Source organism: Falco cherrug, chromosome 20 (genome assembly GCF_023634085.1).
Source record: "Falco cherrug isolate bFalChe1 chromosome 20, bFalChe1.pri, whole genome shotgun sequence".
Lineage (NCBI taxonomy): Eukaryota > Metazoa > Chordata > Aves > Falconiformes > Falconidae > Falco > Falco cherrug.
Genome location: NC_073716.1, coordinates 5,527,198 through 5,543,760, shown reverse-complemented (window position 1 = coordinate 5,543,760; position 16,563 = coordinate 5,527,198). Strand labels below are relative to the sequence as shown.

General features: G+C 46.6%; 2 protein-coding genes across 6 annotated transcripts in view; one reads left to right on the top strand and one right to left on the bottom strand.

The window, feature by feature from the left end:
- Positions 1-251: 251 nt before the first annotated feature.
- The window catches only part of ATP5MC1 (ATP synthase membrane subunit c locus 1), a 57,301-nt gene continuing 40,989 nt past the window's right edge, over positions 252-16,563 (bottom strand). Inside the window, exons 1-5 of one of the 3 annotated variants that reach the window (XM_055697542.1) lie at positions 2,790-2,868; positions 2,189-2,237; positions 1,524-1,601; positions 1,062-1,237; positions 252-476 (exon numbers count right to left, since the gene is read on the bottom strand). In XM_055697542.1, coding sequence (XP_055553517.1) covers positions 362-476; positions 1,062-1,237; positions 1,524-1,601; positions 2,189-2,227 — 408 coding nt within the window. In that variant the 5' untranslated portion in view covers positions 2,228-2,237; positions 2,790-2,868 and the 3' untranslated portion in view covers positions 252-361. Of the gene's footprint in view, positions 477-1,061; positions 1,238-1,523; positions 1,602-2,188; positions 2,240-2,738; positions 2,869-16,563 lie in introns of those variants that run through there. The other 2 variants (XM_055697541.1, XM_055697543.1) reach the window with 2 other exon arrangements.
- Positions 3,141-15,700, top strand: CALCOCO2 (calcium binding and coiled-coil domain 2). Of its 3 annotated transcripts, XM_027806525.2 has the most exons (14): positions 3,141-3,734; positions 4,094-4,210; positions 4,690-4,733; positions 6,575-6,763; positions 7,114-7,216; positions 7,889-8,022; positions 8,748-8,885; positions 9,350-9,477; positions 9,589-9,679; positions 10,470-10,592; positions 13,088-13,183; positions 13,868-14,006; positions 14,416-14,453; positions 14,963-15,700. In XM_027806525.2, exons 4-14 carry the CDS (start codon positions 6,584-6,586, stop codon positions 15,137-15,139), a joined length of 1,347 nt encoding a protein of 448 aa, XP_027662326.2. In that variant the 5' UTR covers positions 3,141-3,734; positions 4,094-4,210; positions 4,690-4,733; positions 6,575-6,583; the 3' UTR covers positions 15,140-15,700. The 3 variants fall into 3 exon arrangements, with proteins under 3 accessions (XP_027662326.2, XP_027662328.2, XP_014136080.2); XM_014280605.3 differs by lacking the exon at positions 4,690-4,733 and having other exon boundaries at positions 3,147-3,734; XM_027806527.2 differs by lacking the exons at positions 4,094-4,210; positions 4,690-4,733 and having other exon boundaries at positions 3,142-3,734.

Here is a 16,563-nt window from a genome sequence, read left to right as displayed (position 1 = left end):
GTGGACAATACTTGCTGGGATTTTTTGTATAGATTTGAGCTGTTCAAGGGCATTCTAACTGAATTCACATTAGATTTTGTCCCCTCCCACCACCATTTCACACTCCCCTTTTGCTTTATCAGCGAGTGCCTCCCCTACCTGGGATATAACCCTCTTCAACCAATACATCAACTCACCTAAACACTTCCTCACCACTGGACCAGAACATAAGAAAAAAAAAAAGAATTAAGAAAAAAAAATAAAGCCACCAGTTTATTTAGAGAAATCTTTTCTTTAATTGTCAGTCTGGAACGCTCTGATGGAAGCAGACTCAAACCGCAGAGGACAGAGTGATGGAAGCCGCAGCCAGGACCAGAAGTTGTCACATAGCAAAGAGGATAAGGAATGCCACCATCAAACAGAAGAGACCCATGGCCTCAGACAGGGCAAAGCCCAGGATGGCATAGGAGAAAAGCTGCTGCTTGAGAGATGGATTCCTGTATGTTGTACAAGTGGGGGAACAAACCAGAGAGGGAAGAAAAACAAACACACAAAAAGATCCACGGTGAGAAAAAAAAAACCAAACCAGAGCCTGTATCACAGAAAGACAGGATTATGTCACACAGGCAACGTATTTTGGAGTACAAACCAGCTTTATGGCAGGTAACTACTGGCTGGAATGAGAAAGTCATAATTCTTCCCTGGTTTTAGTGATGTAGACACACTGAAGCCCGAAGGCTGGCTTCACGTGCCCTGGTGGTACCAAGCAACAGTTCCTGCTAACAACTAGTGCTTCATCTCTTCTAGAGGCAGACAGAGCTCCACAGAGCAGCTGCATCATTTAGAAGTAACTACAGGGTGGATTCAAACAATTCATGTGCTTTCTTACTATTTATTTCAAGAGAATAATGAATTATAACAACTATTTTATAGTCCAATGAGGACTGCTTCAGTTAAACACAGTATCTGCTTATATATACTATGCGTGTAGAGCTGGACATATATTGCAAAGAAAACTCTACTAACCAAATTTAGTGCTGGGAGAAGGGAATAAATTCAAGCCAGCCTAGCATCTTACTTACCTGGCATAGCCAATGATCAAGCTGCCGAACACTGTCCCAATGCCTGCTCCTGAACCAGCCACCCCAACTGTGGCAGCACCAGCACCAATGAACTTAGCAGCAGTGTCAATATCCCTGGAAACGGCACTGGTTTGGAACTCACGGCGGGTCAGCTGTGGATAGGAAATGCCAGCTGGCTGTAGGGCATAGGAGAAGAAACATAATAATGACACTTTTAATCATAAATAGAAAAGTTTACTAAAACATGCTCACCATTTATCCTCTACTCAAGGCAGAGGAAGACCAGCCAAGCTTGCTAAGCTATCTCTAAACTGGCCTAGAAGCCACCATATTACCCCATGTCCCCATATTACCCACCCTCTAGATACACAAACTTACTCCTCCATCTCAGGAGAAACCATCAAGTATCACAGGCAGCGAGTACAGAAACACAGGACCCAGTTTACCACATAAAAGTCTCACCTGTACAGTCTGAACCTCCGGCCTGCTGAAAACAGACACTGAAACTGGTCTGGCCAGGGCCCTGGAACAGCACCGGAACTGAAGCAAAACACAGACAATTAACTCCTATAATTGGATGTGGCCGCACTAACCCTCAGGGAAGAGCAGTTATTTTAAGAAGAACAGTCTTAGAAATTCCTGAAAACATCTTAAGTATGAAATAAGACTAAAAAGCAAAGGCACGTGCAAATGGGGGATATTTCTGTTTTAGCCAGCTGGATTAAGTCCACAAGCAACACTAGCACAGACCACCCAATGTAGCACAGTGTCACACCTGCTACAGCAGTTTAGTTATTACTACAGTTCCCTATCTTTTCTTCCTAATTCATACCTGGAATGAAAGGGGTGGCCGACTACCTCTGTGACAATCACTTAGCTTATCTTTGGAGACGCCCTTGGGCCTACAGTTCATCGCACATCTATTAACATGGGAGGTATCACTCTGGTCACCAGAGGTCACCTTGTTTCCCCTCCTTGATAAATCCTCGGTATGACCAGCTTGCGCAGTCCCACCTCAGCTGAGGGTGGTCGGCACAGCGTTTTGAACCAAGCAACACACCGAAAAGCTTCACAATCGTCCACGCCCACTAAGCATTACTATACTCCTCTTAAGACAGGCGACTTACCAGAGCTGGAGAGCTGAGGAGAGCCAAAGGAGCCTGCATTTTGCTTAATCTAATACAAATAAACAGAAAAAGAAAGGGAATTGGGAATCCCAATGCTACCGCCACCAGCCAGCACCCTCCTCCCGGGACTGGCCCACCACACGGCTACCTGCAGCCCCGTCGCCGAGTCGTGCCCGAGGCTTTCCCCACCGCCCCCACGCGCGGCTCCGTGTCCCCCCGCCTCCCTCCCCCAGTTAATCCTCCTCAGGAGCCTTCCCAGGGCTGAGCCTGCGCCTCCCCGGCACGGGGCGCGCCCCCACGGCGGGCCAGCCGTGCCAGCCCGAGCCCAAAATGACAAAATGCCCTAGGGGGGCCTGGGAACAGCGGAACCACCACGCCTGTCGCGCCCTCGGCGGCTGCCGCCTCCCAGCAAAGGGCACGGCCCGGCCAGGCCCCGACCCCGCGGGCCGCCCAAGCCCGGCACGACTCCGCGGCCAGCGGCACCTCCCCCACTGGCGCCGGGGCGCGGCGGGGCCCGGGGCGGGCCGGGCGGGCCAGGAGCGGGGCCCACCTGCGCGGGGTCCGCTCAGGGCTGCGGCGGCGGCGGCTGCGAGAGGCTCACCTTGCCGTGTGCCCCCGCGTCCTCCGCGCTCATTGGCTGCCGCCCTCCGCGGCGCGCGGCATCCTGGGCTAACATCCGCCTTCCTGATTGGCTGCGGCCGAGCGAGCACCTCCCGCCAGCATCCGGGACAGCGGGACGGGGCGGGAGGGCGGTGTCACTACGCGGGCCGCTATTGGCTAGTTATTTTCACTGGGTGCTTGCTGATTGGATGACGGCCTGGAAGTCTTCAAGAGGACCATGAGGCCAGTGGGGTTGCTCTTGTACCATAGAGGTGACCATAGAGGCCGGGCGGTGATGCCGGAGGGGCGGGGTGGGCGGGGCAGCTGGTTGCGGTGTGCCGGCGGCTGCTGCGCCCGCCCCCTCCCCAGTCTCTTTTAAAAGATCATTTTGAATGTTTAAACGTCTTCCCGTGCTTTATTGCAGTGCCCGGTTCAGTCTCAGGGCCGCTCTGCGCGTCGGGTCCGTGCGTCGCTGGAGCCGCGGTTGAGGCCGTGGGGCGTGGGCAAGGCCCGGCTCCGTGCCCCGTGCCCGGGGGCTGCCGCCGGGGTGAGCCGGGAGAGACAGTGGGCCCGTCCGGGGCCTCCGGTGTCCCGCTCACCGGGGTGTCCCGGAGGGCCCTCCCCAGGCCTGCAGCCCCTTACCAGGGCTTTACGCTCCCGCTTTGCTAACCTCCCTGAGCTTTTTTTCAACCCCCTCCCGAGCCTGGCGGCCCAGGGCAACCGGTACCGGAGTTCTCTGTCTTTCCCCACCCCGTAACCGGAGCGCTGGCACGGAACGGGGGTATCGGGGCGGGGGGATCCCGTATCGAACTACAAGTCCCAGCAGCGGGCCGGGACCGCCCAGGGGGAGGTATCCCGAGCAGGCGGCACGGGGACGGGGGCCTCCGCCTTTTCCTGGGCTTCCGCCTCTCCGCGCAGTCTCGGAGGTTTCCAACGGTGCCTCTCGGTGAGTGGGGCGGGGGGCGGAATGTGACGGGGTCCCCTGTACCCCTCCCGGCCCGGAGTTCTGATGTCCCCCGCGAGGGTCGTACGGGAGGCTGGGGGGGGCGATCCTGCGAAGCGGCGACGACACTTACGCTTTCGTTTCCCGGCGGTGGCACCGGGGGTGTCCGGCCTATGGGGTGGGGGGAACAGTCTGGTCCTCTCCCCAGCGGGACCCCACTCGCGGGGATGCTAACGGGCACCGGCTGCCGGCTGTGGGGGCTGCCCGGCGCATCGGGTGTCCAACAGCAGCTGGAAGTTGGTCTCGCTTGGGAAAGGGGATTCCATGATTCCATGTTTTTCTACATCTTCGGGACGCTGCAGGTGAATGAAAGAAGCAAACGGCAACAGCGAAAGAAAAGGGAAAAAACCAGGAATTTCCCGGAGAGAGGCTGGGCCATAAGCACCAGAGGAAGCGGGATTTATTCTGCTCTGCTCAGGGTGAGCTGTTATGATACCTCGTTAGGCATTAACACCCCGAAGGTGTGGCTGTCCCAGTACCCTCAGGCGGCAGCAGCCTCACGTGGCCTCTCCTGCCTTCGCTGATGACTTGGAAGCTGTTGGCGTAACAAAAATGTGAACGTTAATAAAATGTCCTCTCCCCTCTACTTCCTGTCATCTTTTTGTGGAAGTGAATCACACGCTCTGCCATCAGCACGCTCTGCACAGCCTCTGGGCTTGTTTGCCTTCAAGATTACAAGTATTTTCACCAAAACCAGCATCTTTTCTTGCTTTTTTTTTTCTTCTTTCAGCAAGGCCTATTGTTTTTCTGCATCCAGCCAATGAGTCTTCATTTTCTTTAACCTTTGTCGCAGCAGGGGCTCATGTCCTGTCCCAAAGCAATGCAATAACATGATTAAGGTGCTGTCCTTACATCTATTTTCTTTTTTTTTTATCTCCTCCATCTGGTGGCTGTCAAGAGATCCCTTGCGTTTGGGAACTGCAAATCATAAGGCACATCAAGGTAGGAAAGATTGACAAGAGCCAGATAAAGGCTGAGGCTTAGGTGAATTGCACACCATTTCCTACGCTTTACTGAAATAACTAAAAGTACGCTGCAGCCCTGGGTGTCCTGGAGGATTGCACCGCATCCATTTGTAGGGGTTGCCCTGCCTTCTACTCCCAGCAGGAGGAATTCCCCTCCCAAGGTAGCCTATGTCAGTGCAGTTATCACTGCTCTTTCCAGCTTGGATACCTTTTCCTTTCTGAGTGCAGCCCCACAGTCCCCATCTAAACTTCTGCCTGATTGTCAGGCTATTATTTGGCACAGAATACAGGTGATCTCCTGGATGATGCCCGAAAAAAGAGCAGGGTTCCTGGGAGCTTATTTCCATGTGAAGCTTCTGGATTGGAGGTGACCTGAAATGCTCCAGTAGGATGATTGCTCATGATGAACTTTCCCTCTGTTCTGAGGTCAATCCTTGCTTGCTGCTGCTGTCACTAAAATCAGCTGAGAAGGTTCTGCTTTGGATTCCTGGAATTGAATTGTCTGGGATTGGTGGCAGAGCTTTCTCAGCAGTGATCTGCCCCTTGACAGATTGCCAGGGCTGAAGCCTTTCTGCCTAGAAGACCTCATGGCAAAGAGGGTGATTTATTGTTGTGTTTCCAGTCCTGCCTAGGCTCCTGGCAGTTTGCATACTGCTTTGATCAATGTACCTCGTACAGATTTATGTTGTGTGATTTGTAGTGTCACAATGCACTGCAAAGTTTCCTGTATAGATAACTCACACAAAAGCTTTAATGCTGTTTGTTGACCCTGCTGTCATGCAACATATTCATTTCGATACTGAGAATCATCTTGCAGTTTCAGCATAGCAGTCACGAGTAGCAAGGCTATAATAGCCTCATGACGCAGGCTGGTGAGACAGAAGTACGACGATCTGCCTCACCGGGATCTCCTCTGTTTCTGCTTTTCCATGGGAGCCGAGCTTAGCAAGGTACCTCTTTTCCCTTGAAGCCAGGAAGCTGAAGACGAAAGATACTATGTTTGGAGGTCAACTCATTGCATCGGATTTGAATGCAGATGACAGGGAGGCTGTTGAATTTGCTTGTCACCAGCATGACTGTGTCTTGTGTGTCTCACCACGGTCAGCCAGTGAAGGTGGAGCATGTTAGGGCTGGGAATGCACAAGTTGTGGAGCTCCTAGCATGATAGATTGTAAGCTGCTATTTTTGTTGTATACTACTGTTGAAGCATTTTACTGATGCAGTGAAACCTCTGTTCTTCTCGAGCAACATACTTGTGTCCAGATTTCACAAGAGCTGATGCACCCCCACATTAACTAGCTACGGTGGGGGTGTGCCCGGAGTATCACATCACATTAAAAACATGATGTGAGGCTGCATGTGGGGACAGCCGGCATTCCAGCAGGGTCTTCAAGCATGGGATCCCACCAGCCGGCACACATTCTCCTGCTGCTGCAAGGCACCACTGCCTCTCGCGTGTGGCAGATCTGTAGGTTAGTCAGTGGGTCTGGTTCATGGAAGGAGGGAGGCTGTTGTGCCATACGAGCAGCCTCAGAGTGCCAGGCTCTGTGGCTGGGAAGTGGCAGTCAGGTGAAAGTCTTGCATGTGTCTGCTAAAGAGGATCTGCAAGCTGCCATGGATGTCCGGAGCAGCCTGGGCGCAGTGGCAGGGACACCAGTGGGCTCACGTGCCTCACTGAGAAACCCTGGCATGTGCTTAGGGGGTTTGGACCTCACAGCCGCGTCATTCCCAAGCTGTACCTGTTCATACCCTTCACGGATACAACTGCATTGGCAGCATCTGGAGATGAGATAATCCCCCCCTCCTTTCCTCTTATAGACTTCCACGATGGACGAGACCTCCGATGAGCCTCCCACTTCCGTGGTCCTCTTGGACAACTGCCACTTCTCCCAGGTCATCTTTAACAATGTGGAGAAGTTTTACGTTCCCGGAGGAGACATAACCTGTTACTATACCCTCACACAGAACATCGTTCCTCGTGGGAAGGACTGGGTGGGCATCTTCCGGGTAAGTGACTACTGTGAAACCAGATGTGCCAAGTATGAGAAAGCAGCAGCAGGCAGAAACAAATAGCTTGGGCTTTGATAGAACGGGGTTGGGGAATTTTTTCAGTAATAACCTTGTGTAGTGGAACATCTTTATTGTGCCTAGGGACAAAGTGCCAGACGCGTTGTGACCTGAGCAGCCTCAAGGCTAATCAAACACTCCAATTATCCTTTCATGCATAGACCACAGCTCTTAAAAGTCGGTATCAATGGAAAACTCCTCCCAGTAACTGATCTATGTGGAAATGTAGTCCCATGACCACAGGATAAACAGGAACTGTGTGATGCCATGTAACAATTTTGCTGTTGCAGGTGGGATGGAAAACAACGCGGGAGTATTACACATTCATGTGGGCCCCTCTGCCTGGTGACGTCCACGGTGATACCGCTGTGCAGCAACAGATCCAGTTCAAAGGTGTGTTGGGCACTTGGGTCACTGAGGCGATGTATGCACACATGCACACACAGGCATGCGCACAGACTCATGCCTTAGTGCCGCTAATAGGCACTACATTTGGAATTACAGAATGTAGGACCATGCTTTGGGAGACTTTATTTCAAATCCCATAATAAATCACAACGTTTTGAATCTGCTAAATTCTGCCATCCTGAGTGATATGGTTTGCATTCTTATTACTGGCACAAGGGGTTACTAACAATTAATAACAATAAATAACATTGCAAGAACAATACTGAACTAGGATGTCGTGGTTTTCTGTGATTCTCACTATCTGTGCTGTATAGTTAAGATGTAGAGGAATGAAGGCAGTGGGTTGATTGATTATCATTGATAATATGCAGCTGTGGCCTTGCCTCGAAGGCAGTGAGTTGATTGACATGGACGATGTGCAGCTGTAGCTTGTCCCACTAAGCAGTTAAATAGCCCTGAGGAGTGTGGGAGAGGTCATTGGGCAGAGGGAGAGTTAGTGTGGTCTGACTGTTGGAGGAAGGTGAAACAGCATGGATGGTAGAATCTGACCAACAGTAAAAGCCTTGTTGCAGCCAGCTAGTTTGTTTGTGCTGCAACATTAAAAGTACTTGAATAATTAGAGGCTGGACATGATGGGATTGTTGTGCTTGTCTGAAGGTTACTATCTCCCGAAAGATGATGAATATTACCAATTCTGCTATGTCGACCAGGATGGTGTGGTCCGGGGAGCCAGTGTGCCTTTCCAATTCAGAGCAGAGACTGAGGATGATATCCTGGTGGTTACCACGCAGGTATGTGCCCTCTCTTCCCTTGCTTTTTGCTGCCTCTGCTTTCGTTAGCATATGCTTACTGCTAATGTGGAGTGATCTGGTAACCTGGATGCTAAGCTGGGACTCAGCAGACTTGGATTCTGTTCTTGGCTTTGCTACTGATCTGTCACACAAATTTGGGCGGCCTTTGTTTTTCTACCTGCCACTTACCACTTAGTTGGTGAGCTCTTTGTAACAGACAGCAACTTAATATATAGCATTTCAGGGCATTTTGAATACTTTTAAATGTGTATGTTAGTTGCATGGAAACAGCCTGCCGTTAGGTGGGAGTAAGGGGATGTGGAGGGACAATAATGAGGTTCTGTGAAGCTAAGAATTATTTCTGTAGTGTCTTGTGTGCAGCCCTTTTGTTAAGAACTACACTGCACTCATGGTCCTAATCTAACAAACTGATTTTGGGGCTGCAAGCCCAAAGTTCTGTCTGCGCTGACTTCTGCAGATGCAGAAGGCATTGAGCATCTCCAGAGATCAGGGGTAATATGTGCTCAGTATTCAAGAACTGGGTTGATGGTCATTTTTGGCCAGGCTAGGGAGAGTGAAGCAGCAGTCTGGTCTGCGCTGCTAGTGAAAGCACGGGGAGGTACGTGGTGTTCCTTTTGCAGAGCTCATCTTTCTTTGCACTGTGCTGTTTGGAATGTAGTTTTTCAGTGCTTCTGTTATGACCGAACAACTTTGTTGCTTGCTAGGGAGAAGTGGAAGAGATTGAACTGAAAAACAAAAATTTGCATAAAGAAAACGAGGAGCTGAAAGCAAGCTGTGCAAGTCTGCAGAAACAAAACAGTGATCTGCAGGAAGAGCTTAAGAAGACGCAACTAAACAAAAAGGTTAGTAACTCAGAACCTTAAGTCTGAAGGATGAAGAGGGACTAAGTTAGGTATTGTTCCACTGTATACTTCCAGAGGTTTCTCCCCATATTGTGTTTAATCCTTTATCAAATCATACAGCACAACAGTACAGTATCACTTACTGTGATAAGAACAATAATTATGAACAAAAGACATCTTCAGACACAGGAGTCAGGAACATATGTAAAGGGGAGTGTTCAAAAATGTTTTGTAGACTGTCCTGAAATCACGTTATCATTATCTTTCCTTCCTTCAGTTTTGCTTAGGTCAGACCCCATTTCATTGATATTATGAAAGAGTAGTCAGGATGCAAAGGAGAGATTTTCCTTCTTCAGAGGGGCTGATTAATAGTGTTGCATTTGAGGGTTTTTGCACATCCAGTGCAGAGCAGGACTATTGCTTAGGCCCCATTTACCTCCTGTCAACCTTACTGTGATTTTCAGGAGCTGCAGGATAGTCTAGAGTCTCTAAAGAGCAATGCAGAGAAGCTGGAACTGGAGCTGAATTCCCTGAAAAAGGAAAATGAACATCTAAAGGAGCGGGATGACTGCAAAGAGACAGAACTGCTCCAGTAAGTGTATTTACAGCAATTCTCAAAGTAGGGTTTTGTGTAAGCACCTTGCCTATAGGGGTTAAATTTCCATCCATGAGAGTATGGTGTGTTTTGATTTGTTTTGAGTAGAATCAGAGAGCAAATTCAGAACATGACCTCTGACAAGGAACGCCTGGAAATCAGACTGAAAACAGCCCTGGATCACGTGGACCAGCTGCAGGTAGCAAACAGCTGCCCTCCTTTGCTTTTACGAACTGTCTCTGATGGAATCAGTTTCCCTTGCTCAGAGAGCTGAGCAACTTTGTGTAGTATGTGGTGTATGAGTTTCTTTTTTGATTTCTTGGGCTCTTGAGGAAAGTGTCAACCTTTGATATGATTTGACCTCCAGGAAACCTCAAGAAAGTTGTGTTCTGGAATGATGGATAGAGGGGAGTGTGCTAAGAGAAACTGTAAGGATTTTATTCCTTAAAAATGTTCCCTTTGCATGCTCATTAAGTTGACCAAAGTCAGACTGTTGTTTACCTCCTGCTAGCTAAGGATCTAGGCACTAAACACTTCTGTTTAGAAAAACATTCTAAAACTATGTTCAGTACTTGGATGAAAACAAGACTTCTAGCTGGGAGGTATGTGAAGGGAGAAGGTAGACTGAAAATAGCTTGGTGGTTACGTCTGGGATGTGGGAGACCCAGAACCATGGGCTAACCATCTGGCTGTATGTCTCTGTTTTTCTCTTTGCTTTCTGACTTCCCAGACGAGAAGTGTTGTGTTGAAACCTAGCTCTTCAGAGAAAGTCTGAATGAATGCTGTGTTCTGATGAATACATCAGCTCCAGTGCATTCCCATGTAACCAGTCTCAGTTTCTACAAAGGCTTTAATGGGAAAATGTTTTCAGGAAAAAAAATTAATCATTGGTGGGTTCTAGAGCTTTGCCTTCTACAGCAAAAGGTGCCTGTGCTCCTCACTCAGAGTTGTTGGATTTTCACTTTTTGCACACCCTTGTTTCTCCCTAGTCTCAAGTGCTGAATTATGAGAAAGAAGTAGAAAGCCTCTCTCATAGGGACCATGACAAGACAGAGCAGCTTGAAAGTTTAAAGGAAGAGAATAGCCAGTTACGCATGGCTAGAACTGAACAGGTAAAGCTGTCCCTGAGTATCGTGGTGCTTGGGGGAGCCAGGGCAGGGAAGCAGAGGCATCCTCTGTGATGAGCAGTAAAAATATTGCTCAATCTTACAAGAGTCTAAGGGATTCCATGACAGAGAAATGTCTGTGGTGGTGTGGGTGTTCACATAGGTGGCTCTGTGAACATGCCATCTGACAGATTTGTATAGTATGTATTCTTATAGTATACACGTATGGTTTAGTTTTGGAAGAAATGTCTGTATAACTAGACATTGTAATTTTGATTCTCTGAGGCAGGAAAATTCAGCCTCTGTCTTGATCCCTTGAGTCTGCTCAAGGGATAAAGTAAATCAGTGGGAAATCAGGATTGATACTTAGCTGATTGCAGGTAACTGCAGCTAAGCAAAATTGTTCCAGGACTGGCATTTAGTGATAAATAAAACAAGTTACCCTAAATCTGCCCAGACTATATGCTGTAAACTTTACCTCCAACAGGAAGCTGACTAGTAATTGGTGTGAGGTGGCAGCCTTGCTGGTCTTCTCCCTGTTGATGTTTTTGTATCTTTCTCATCTTTTAATATCTCAAATTTACCATTTAATAATCAGTAAAATAGATGGAATGTGCTCAGAATACAACAAAATAAGCTGTGAACAATACAAAGTTTCTGTTCTGCAGTTTGGTGCTCTGCCCCACATCATTCTCCAATACCTCTTTGCAATTCTTCTTGTGAAAATATGAGACTTCTGTGAAAAAGGAGCAAAATAAGGAACTTGAACGTTGAATGGAAATCTTGAAAGGATCTGTTGTGGTCTAGCCCCAGCCAGAAACTAAGTACCACGCAGCTGCTTGCTCATTGCCCATCTGCTCTGCAGAGGGATGAGGAGGAGAATCAGAAAAGAATGTAAAACTCAAGGGTTGAGATAAGAACGATTTAATTATTAAAAATAGGAGGAAAAAACCCCAAACCAACAATAATAATTATTAATAATTATAATGAAAAGGAGGGAGAAGGGGAGAATAAAATGCAAAGGGAAGGGAAAAAAACCCAAGTGATGCTCAATACAATTGTTCACCACCTGCTGACTGATGCCCAGCCAGTCCCTGAGCAGCAGTCGGCCTGCCTAGCCAACTCCCCCAGTCCCTATACCATGTGTGATGTCCTATGGTATGGAATATCCCTTTGGCCAGTTGGGGTCAGCTGTCCTGGCTGTGTCCCATTGCAATTTCTTGTGCCTCTCCAGCCCTCATGCTGGTGGAACCTCAGAAACTGAAAAGTCCTTGACTTAGTATAAATGTTAAGTAGCAACAGCTAAAAACTTCAGTGTGTTATTAACATTGTTCTCATGCCAAATCCAAACCACTGCACTGCAGCAGCTAAGAAGAAAATTAACTCTGTCCCAGCCAAAACCAGGACAGGGTCAGAGGCCAAACTCTCACTTTTGTTTGTCCCACTGCCTGCAGAATGACCAGGTGCCCAGCATTTCTGGGAGAGCAGCTGGAGAGGTGGTCCTGAGTGCTGAGCACAGAGCTCTGCTGTATTGCATGGAACCTGTTGGTACCTGTGCAGGGAGCTGAGGCCCACTGACAGCACTGTTTTCTGCCTCCTTCCGATTTGCAGAACCATCACAGTTTCCCCATGATGTTACAGATGACTATATGTGTAACAAATCTAAGTTTATGGACAAAAAGGCTTGCTTTTCTGAGGTAACTTCTGCAGACCTTTTAGAAGGAATCCACAAACCTTAGCAGTGGAAATCACTCCTTGAAGGAATGTGAAGTATATAAAAGGGCAGCGTGCTGTGGTATTTCTTTCTGCTGAAGAAACTATCATTGGCAGTGACTGAGGCCATCATATAGTCTTTAGCCTGTTGCCCTGAGTGACCTTCTAAAGGTGCTTCTCTCTGTGTGTGGTGCTCAGGAAGCTTTTGCAGGCTGTACTCTCACTTTGGCATTGGAGATTGGATGCCTAAAATAGATGATGTGATTACCTCTGCTGTGATGCCAAATGTTCAGAATTCTTAGAGTGATACTTGGAGAATGACTGCAGAATCCCCAAGTACTCTAGCTTATCTAATTTACTGATTTAATTCAAGAGTCAGCTACAAGATTAATTCCTAAAGATGTACTGGCTACCCACCATCAATGCAAGTCTCACAGCACCAGGAAGCCTGACAGACTCGGATAGCTCTCACCTGCCAGGGTGGATTTTTCAGCTGTACGAGCTCCTTTTCTTCAACGTCCCTCTTAGTTTGACCTCCTGTATGTCCCCTACAAAGGTCATGTGTCATCTCACATGTTGTAATGAAAATACAGAGTGTAAATGAGTGGGATGTGGAGATACCTAGGTGACAAACCATGAAATGGTAAGACTCCCGCTGAAAGGGAAGGGTTATTTGTTGGTAAAAATGCAGCATGAGGCAGCTAGTATGAGAGCTCCAGTGCTTGGAGCTGTCGTCATTTTATGTGTCAGTTTCCCATGATTTACCGATTGCCACTCTTCCTTCATAGCAACAAACCCGCAACTTAATGAAAGAACTTGAGGAGCAGAAGTGTTTGTTTCAGGTTCTGCAGGCAAAAAAGAATGAAGCTGATGAAGAAAATCAGGTGAGAACTTGGGACAACTCCTTTGCCTTTTTCCTGTATTGAATATGACACTAATCTCTCGGTCTAGTGTTCAGTTCCATTAACCTTTCTACCATACGGATCACTAATTGTGCCTGCACGTGGGCCATCACCTGAAGGCTGGCTGCCAGGCTGCCTGCAGGCACGTACAAATGACTCTGTGTGTACACTCACAGTGTGTTGCTGCCACGTCTGTACAGCCTAAGAGGAAGGGTCCCAAAACTTGCACCTTTTTCCCCCACCAAAGAATAGGCTGGTTTAACCATGATAGTGTGGGGTTTTTTAAAAAATTCTGTTAGCTTAATTCTGACACCACTGGAATGAGTGGACTTTACTCATTTAAATGGACATATTTGTTTTGTCCAGTCTAAGTAATGATTGCTCAGTTTTGTTCCTTACTCTGCATGACTTCAGGAGAACCTTCTGTCTTTTAAAGTGTATTCCTCTGTTGTGATCATGCTGTCTGCCTTTCTGAGCAGGCCACAGAACAGATCCTTGCCCACTCTTACCTTACTTTCCCAGACAGTCAAGCAGGACTAACGCTGAGCTACCTAAAAATTTAGAGCAATTTTGATTCTGGCAAAAGAGGATCTATGTTAGTGCAAGGTATGACTTTTCTCAGAAATGGTCTCCTAAGCTAATGGAAATGCATTCTACCCTTTGCAGAAATTAATGGAAGAGAATAACAGACTGCTGAGGCATCTCTTTCAGGCTGCAGAGGCTTCTTCCTTCTCTGTTTCACAAGCTCAAGCTCCAGTTCGAGCTCCTGAAGTAGGAGGCCTTCTGTTTGGAAATCCATATTATGGTGAGATTACTTGGCATTCTGTCTGAAACTGCAAATGCATGGCAGTTAAAGTCCCGGCAAATTATCCTTCCTCTCAAATTGAATGCTGTAGAAAAGACATTATCAACAGCACCTCTGTGCAGCTTTGTGGGTGTGCAGATGACTTGGCAGCTGCAAAATGCTGCCAGGTGTTAAGGGTTGGCTTAAGCGATCAGCTGTCTGTTCATTTGCTGCCAAGAGAGACAACTATTAGCTAGTTTATTCAGCTGTGAGACAGCTAGTTCTGTGGCTTATATCCAGTTTCCATAGTCCTAAATATAGAGGTTTAGATGCAGAACCACATCCTCATGTTTCAAGAATCACTAGTTATCATCACATTACATTGTTAATAACTTTGCTGCAGCTAAATTAATATATTATTTTTTTCCAGCTGCAGGAACAAACCCAGGGGCAGGAGATGCAGACATAGTAAGTAAAGTGGACACAACTGGACATGAATTACTGGTTTGAAATAAAAAGCTCCAAGTTCAGCTCTTTGGCCAATGGTCTACTTGCTGGTTTAGTCCTAGTAAGACAGCGGACAACAAAAGTGGATCCACATATGCTTAATGTGTGGAATTAACAAGAGTTATATGTCTTAAGGAAAAGAAAGGAAACTCTGTTGACCTTAATCTCTAGATACTGCTAAGAGCTGGTCCTCAATGTCAGAGTAAGCAGCATGCAGCTGCTAAACACCTTATTTCATATTGGAGACATGGACATGTGCTATGTGGGATGGAACGTTCGAGAACCTCTCAGAAGCTCTTGACTTCTAAGTGCTATTTAGAGAAGCCTGGAGCCATTTGGAAAACATGAGGGTGTAAGAAGTCAGAAAGACTTGTCCAAAAGTGATAATAGCTGACTACTAAGCTTTTCTTTTTCTTCTCTTCTAATATCATTTTTAAACTGACTTTATTTGCATTTGCTTTGTACTTCAGGCTTCTATAAGGAAATGCCCCATGTGTGATGAAGTATTTCCTGAAGACATTGAAACAAGCCAGTATGAGGCCCATGTGCAGAGCCATCTCCTGGAGTGCCCACTCTGCAGTGAGACCTTTGAAAAGTCCAATAAGCAGGTGTTTGATGACCATGTTTTTTGTCATGGCCTGGAATAATTCTGAATTCGTATCTGCTCTGTAGAATAGGTAGCAGAGGCCGCAGTATAGAATAGACCAAAGTCACTGTATAGGCTTAATTCATGCTAAGATCACCCAGACAAGACTGACTATGCCACTAGTACTGTAATTCTGATCCTTCTGTTCCATGCAGCATATGACCAACACATAAATCAGGTCAGACATCCACATCCTGAAACTGAATGACCATCATCAAGCTTGAGTTCTCTGTCTTGGATAAGGATATATGCTTGGTAAATGAATTGCAAATCCTATAATTGGTGATGTAGCTGAGCGTGGTACCAGTTCTTTAGAACAGGATTGGCCATGTAACTGTTTATGGGCCAGGTGATGGGAGGTGGTACAGCAGTTTTCTGTACTTGGCTGATACATCTCTATTATAATGGGTTTATTCTTTAATATAGCACTGTGATTGCTAACCAAAGACCAGAGACATTTTATAATCTTTTAGGATCACACCTTCAGCCCTGCTCTGCTTCTGGAATGCAGAATTAATAATTAATAAGTAAAAGTCTGAATAAAAACAAATCTCACTATCAGCCGTAAAGCAAGTGAAAGAGATCTATTTATATAGAGACCAAATATCCATTTGCAGATCTGAAGGTTTAGAGCTGTCCTTCTAGCAAAGTAGGCAGCACAGCTTATTCTAGGTTGAGGCACACACACTTTCTCCATCCATCTCGGGATGAGAATGAGAAAAACCTGATGTTTCTGAGAGAGGGAAGGTTGGTGTGGTGTGGAGCCCACAGGAGAGCAGTAGCCAAGTTGTCTCAGCAGCACAGAGGATAAATGGTCTCTTAGTCAGAAACTGGGCATCCTCATTTAAAGGAAACTATTAATTTGGATTATTTCTTTTATATTTCTAAACCTTCTGGATTTACCAAGAAGAGCCTGTTCTGAAACCAAAACAATGTGATTCAAAAATAAGTGCCTTGGGATATTACAATGCTTTGTGCATAGATTATCCAGTTACTATTTTAATTTCTGCTTCAGGATTTTCAATTTATGATTAACAGCTCTTTTTTCCATGCAAACACTAATGGTTAAAGGTTTATTATCCAGCTATATGAGACTGTTTCCTGCTGACTATCTGAAGCAATAGAAAATCCTAAGTTTACACAGTTCTAAGAATATTTAGAGTAACAAAGACTTCAAAATGTTTTGACTGTTTTGATTCTACACAACCTTTTTATCAATCTCTTAAAACTTAAATAGAGTATTTCTGTCTTGAGATGTACTATACTGATAAGCATTATTTAAAAAAAACCTGTAACAGAAAATAACTGCAAACAAAAATAAAAGCGATACAAAGAAAAATCTTTGAAAAAGATGTTTATGTCTGATCATTCCTAAATAAATTGGAGGAATTGATGGGGGCTCTTCAGGGAGCTATTTGCAAGCTT

Bases quoted from the DNA above. Each gene is read 5' to 3' on its own strand.
- CALCOCO2 (XM_027806525.2), top strand. From the start codon at position 6,584: ATGGACGAGACCTCCGATGAGCCTCCCACTTCCGTGGTCCTCTTGGAC. The intron at 8,023-8,747 runs GTATGTGCCCTC...GTTGCTTGCTAG, and splicing joins TCCTGGTGGTTACCACGCAG to GGAGAAGTGGAAGAGATTGA. The intron at 14,007-14,415 runs GTGAGATTACTT...ATTTTTTTCCAG, and splicing joins GTTTGGAAATCCATATTATG to CTGCAGGAACAAACCCAGGG.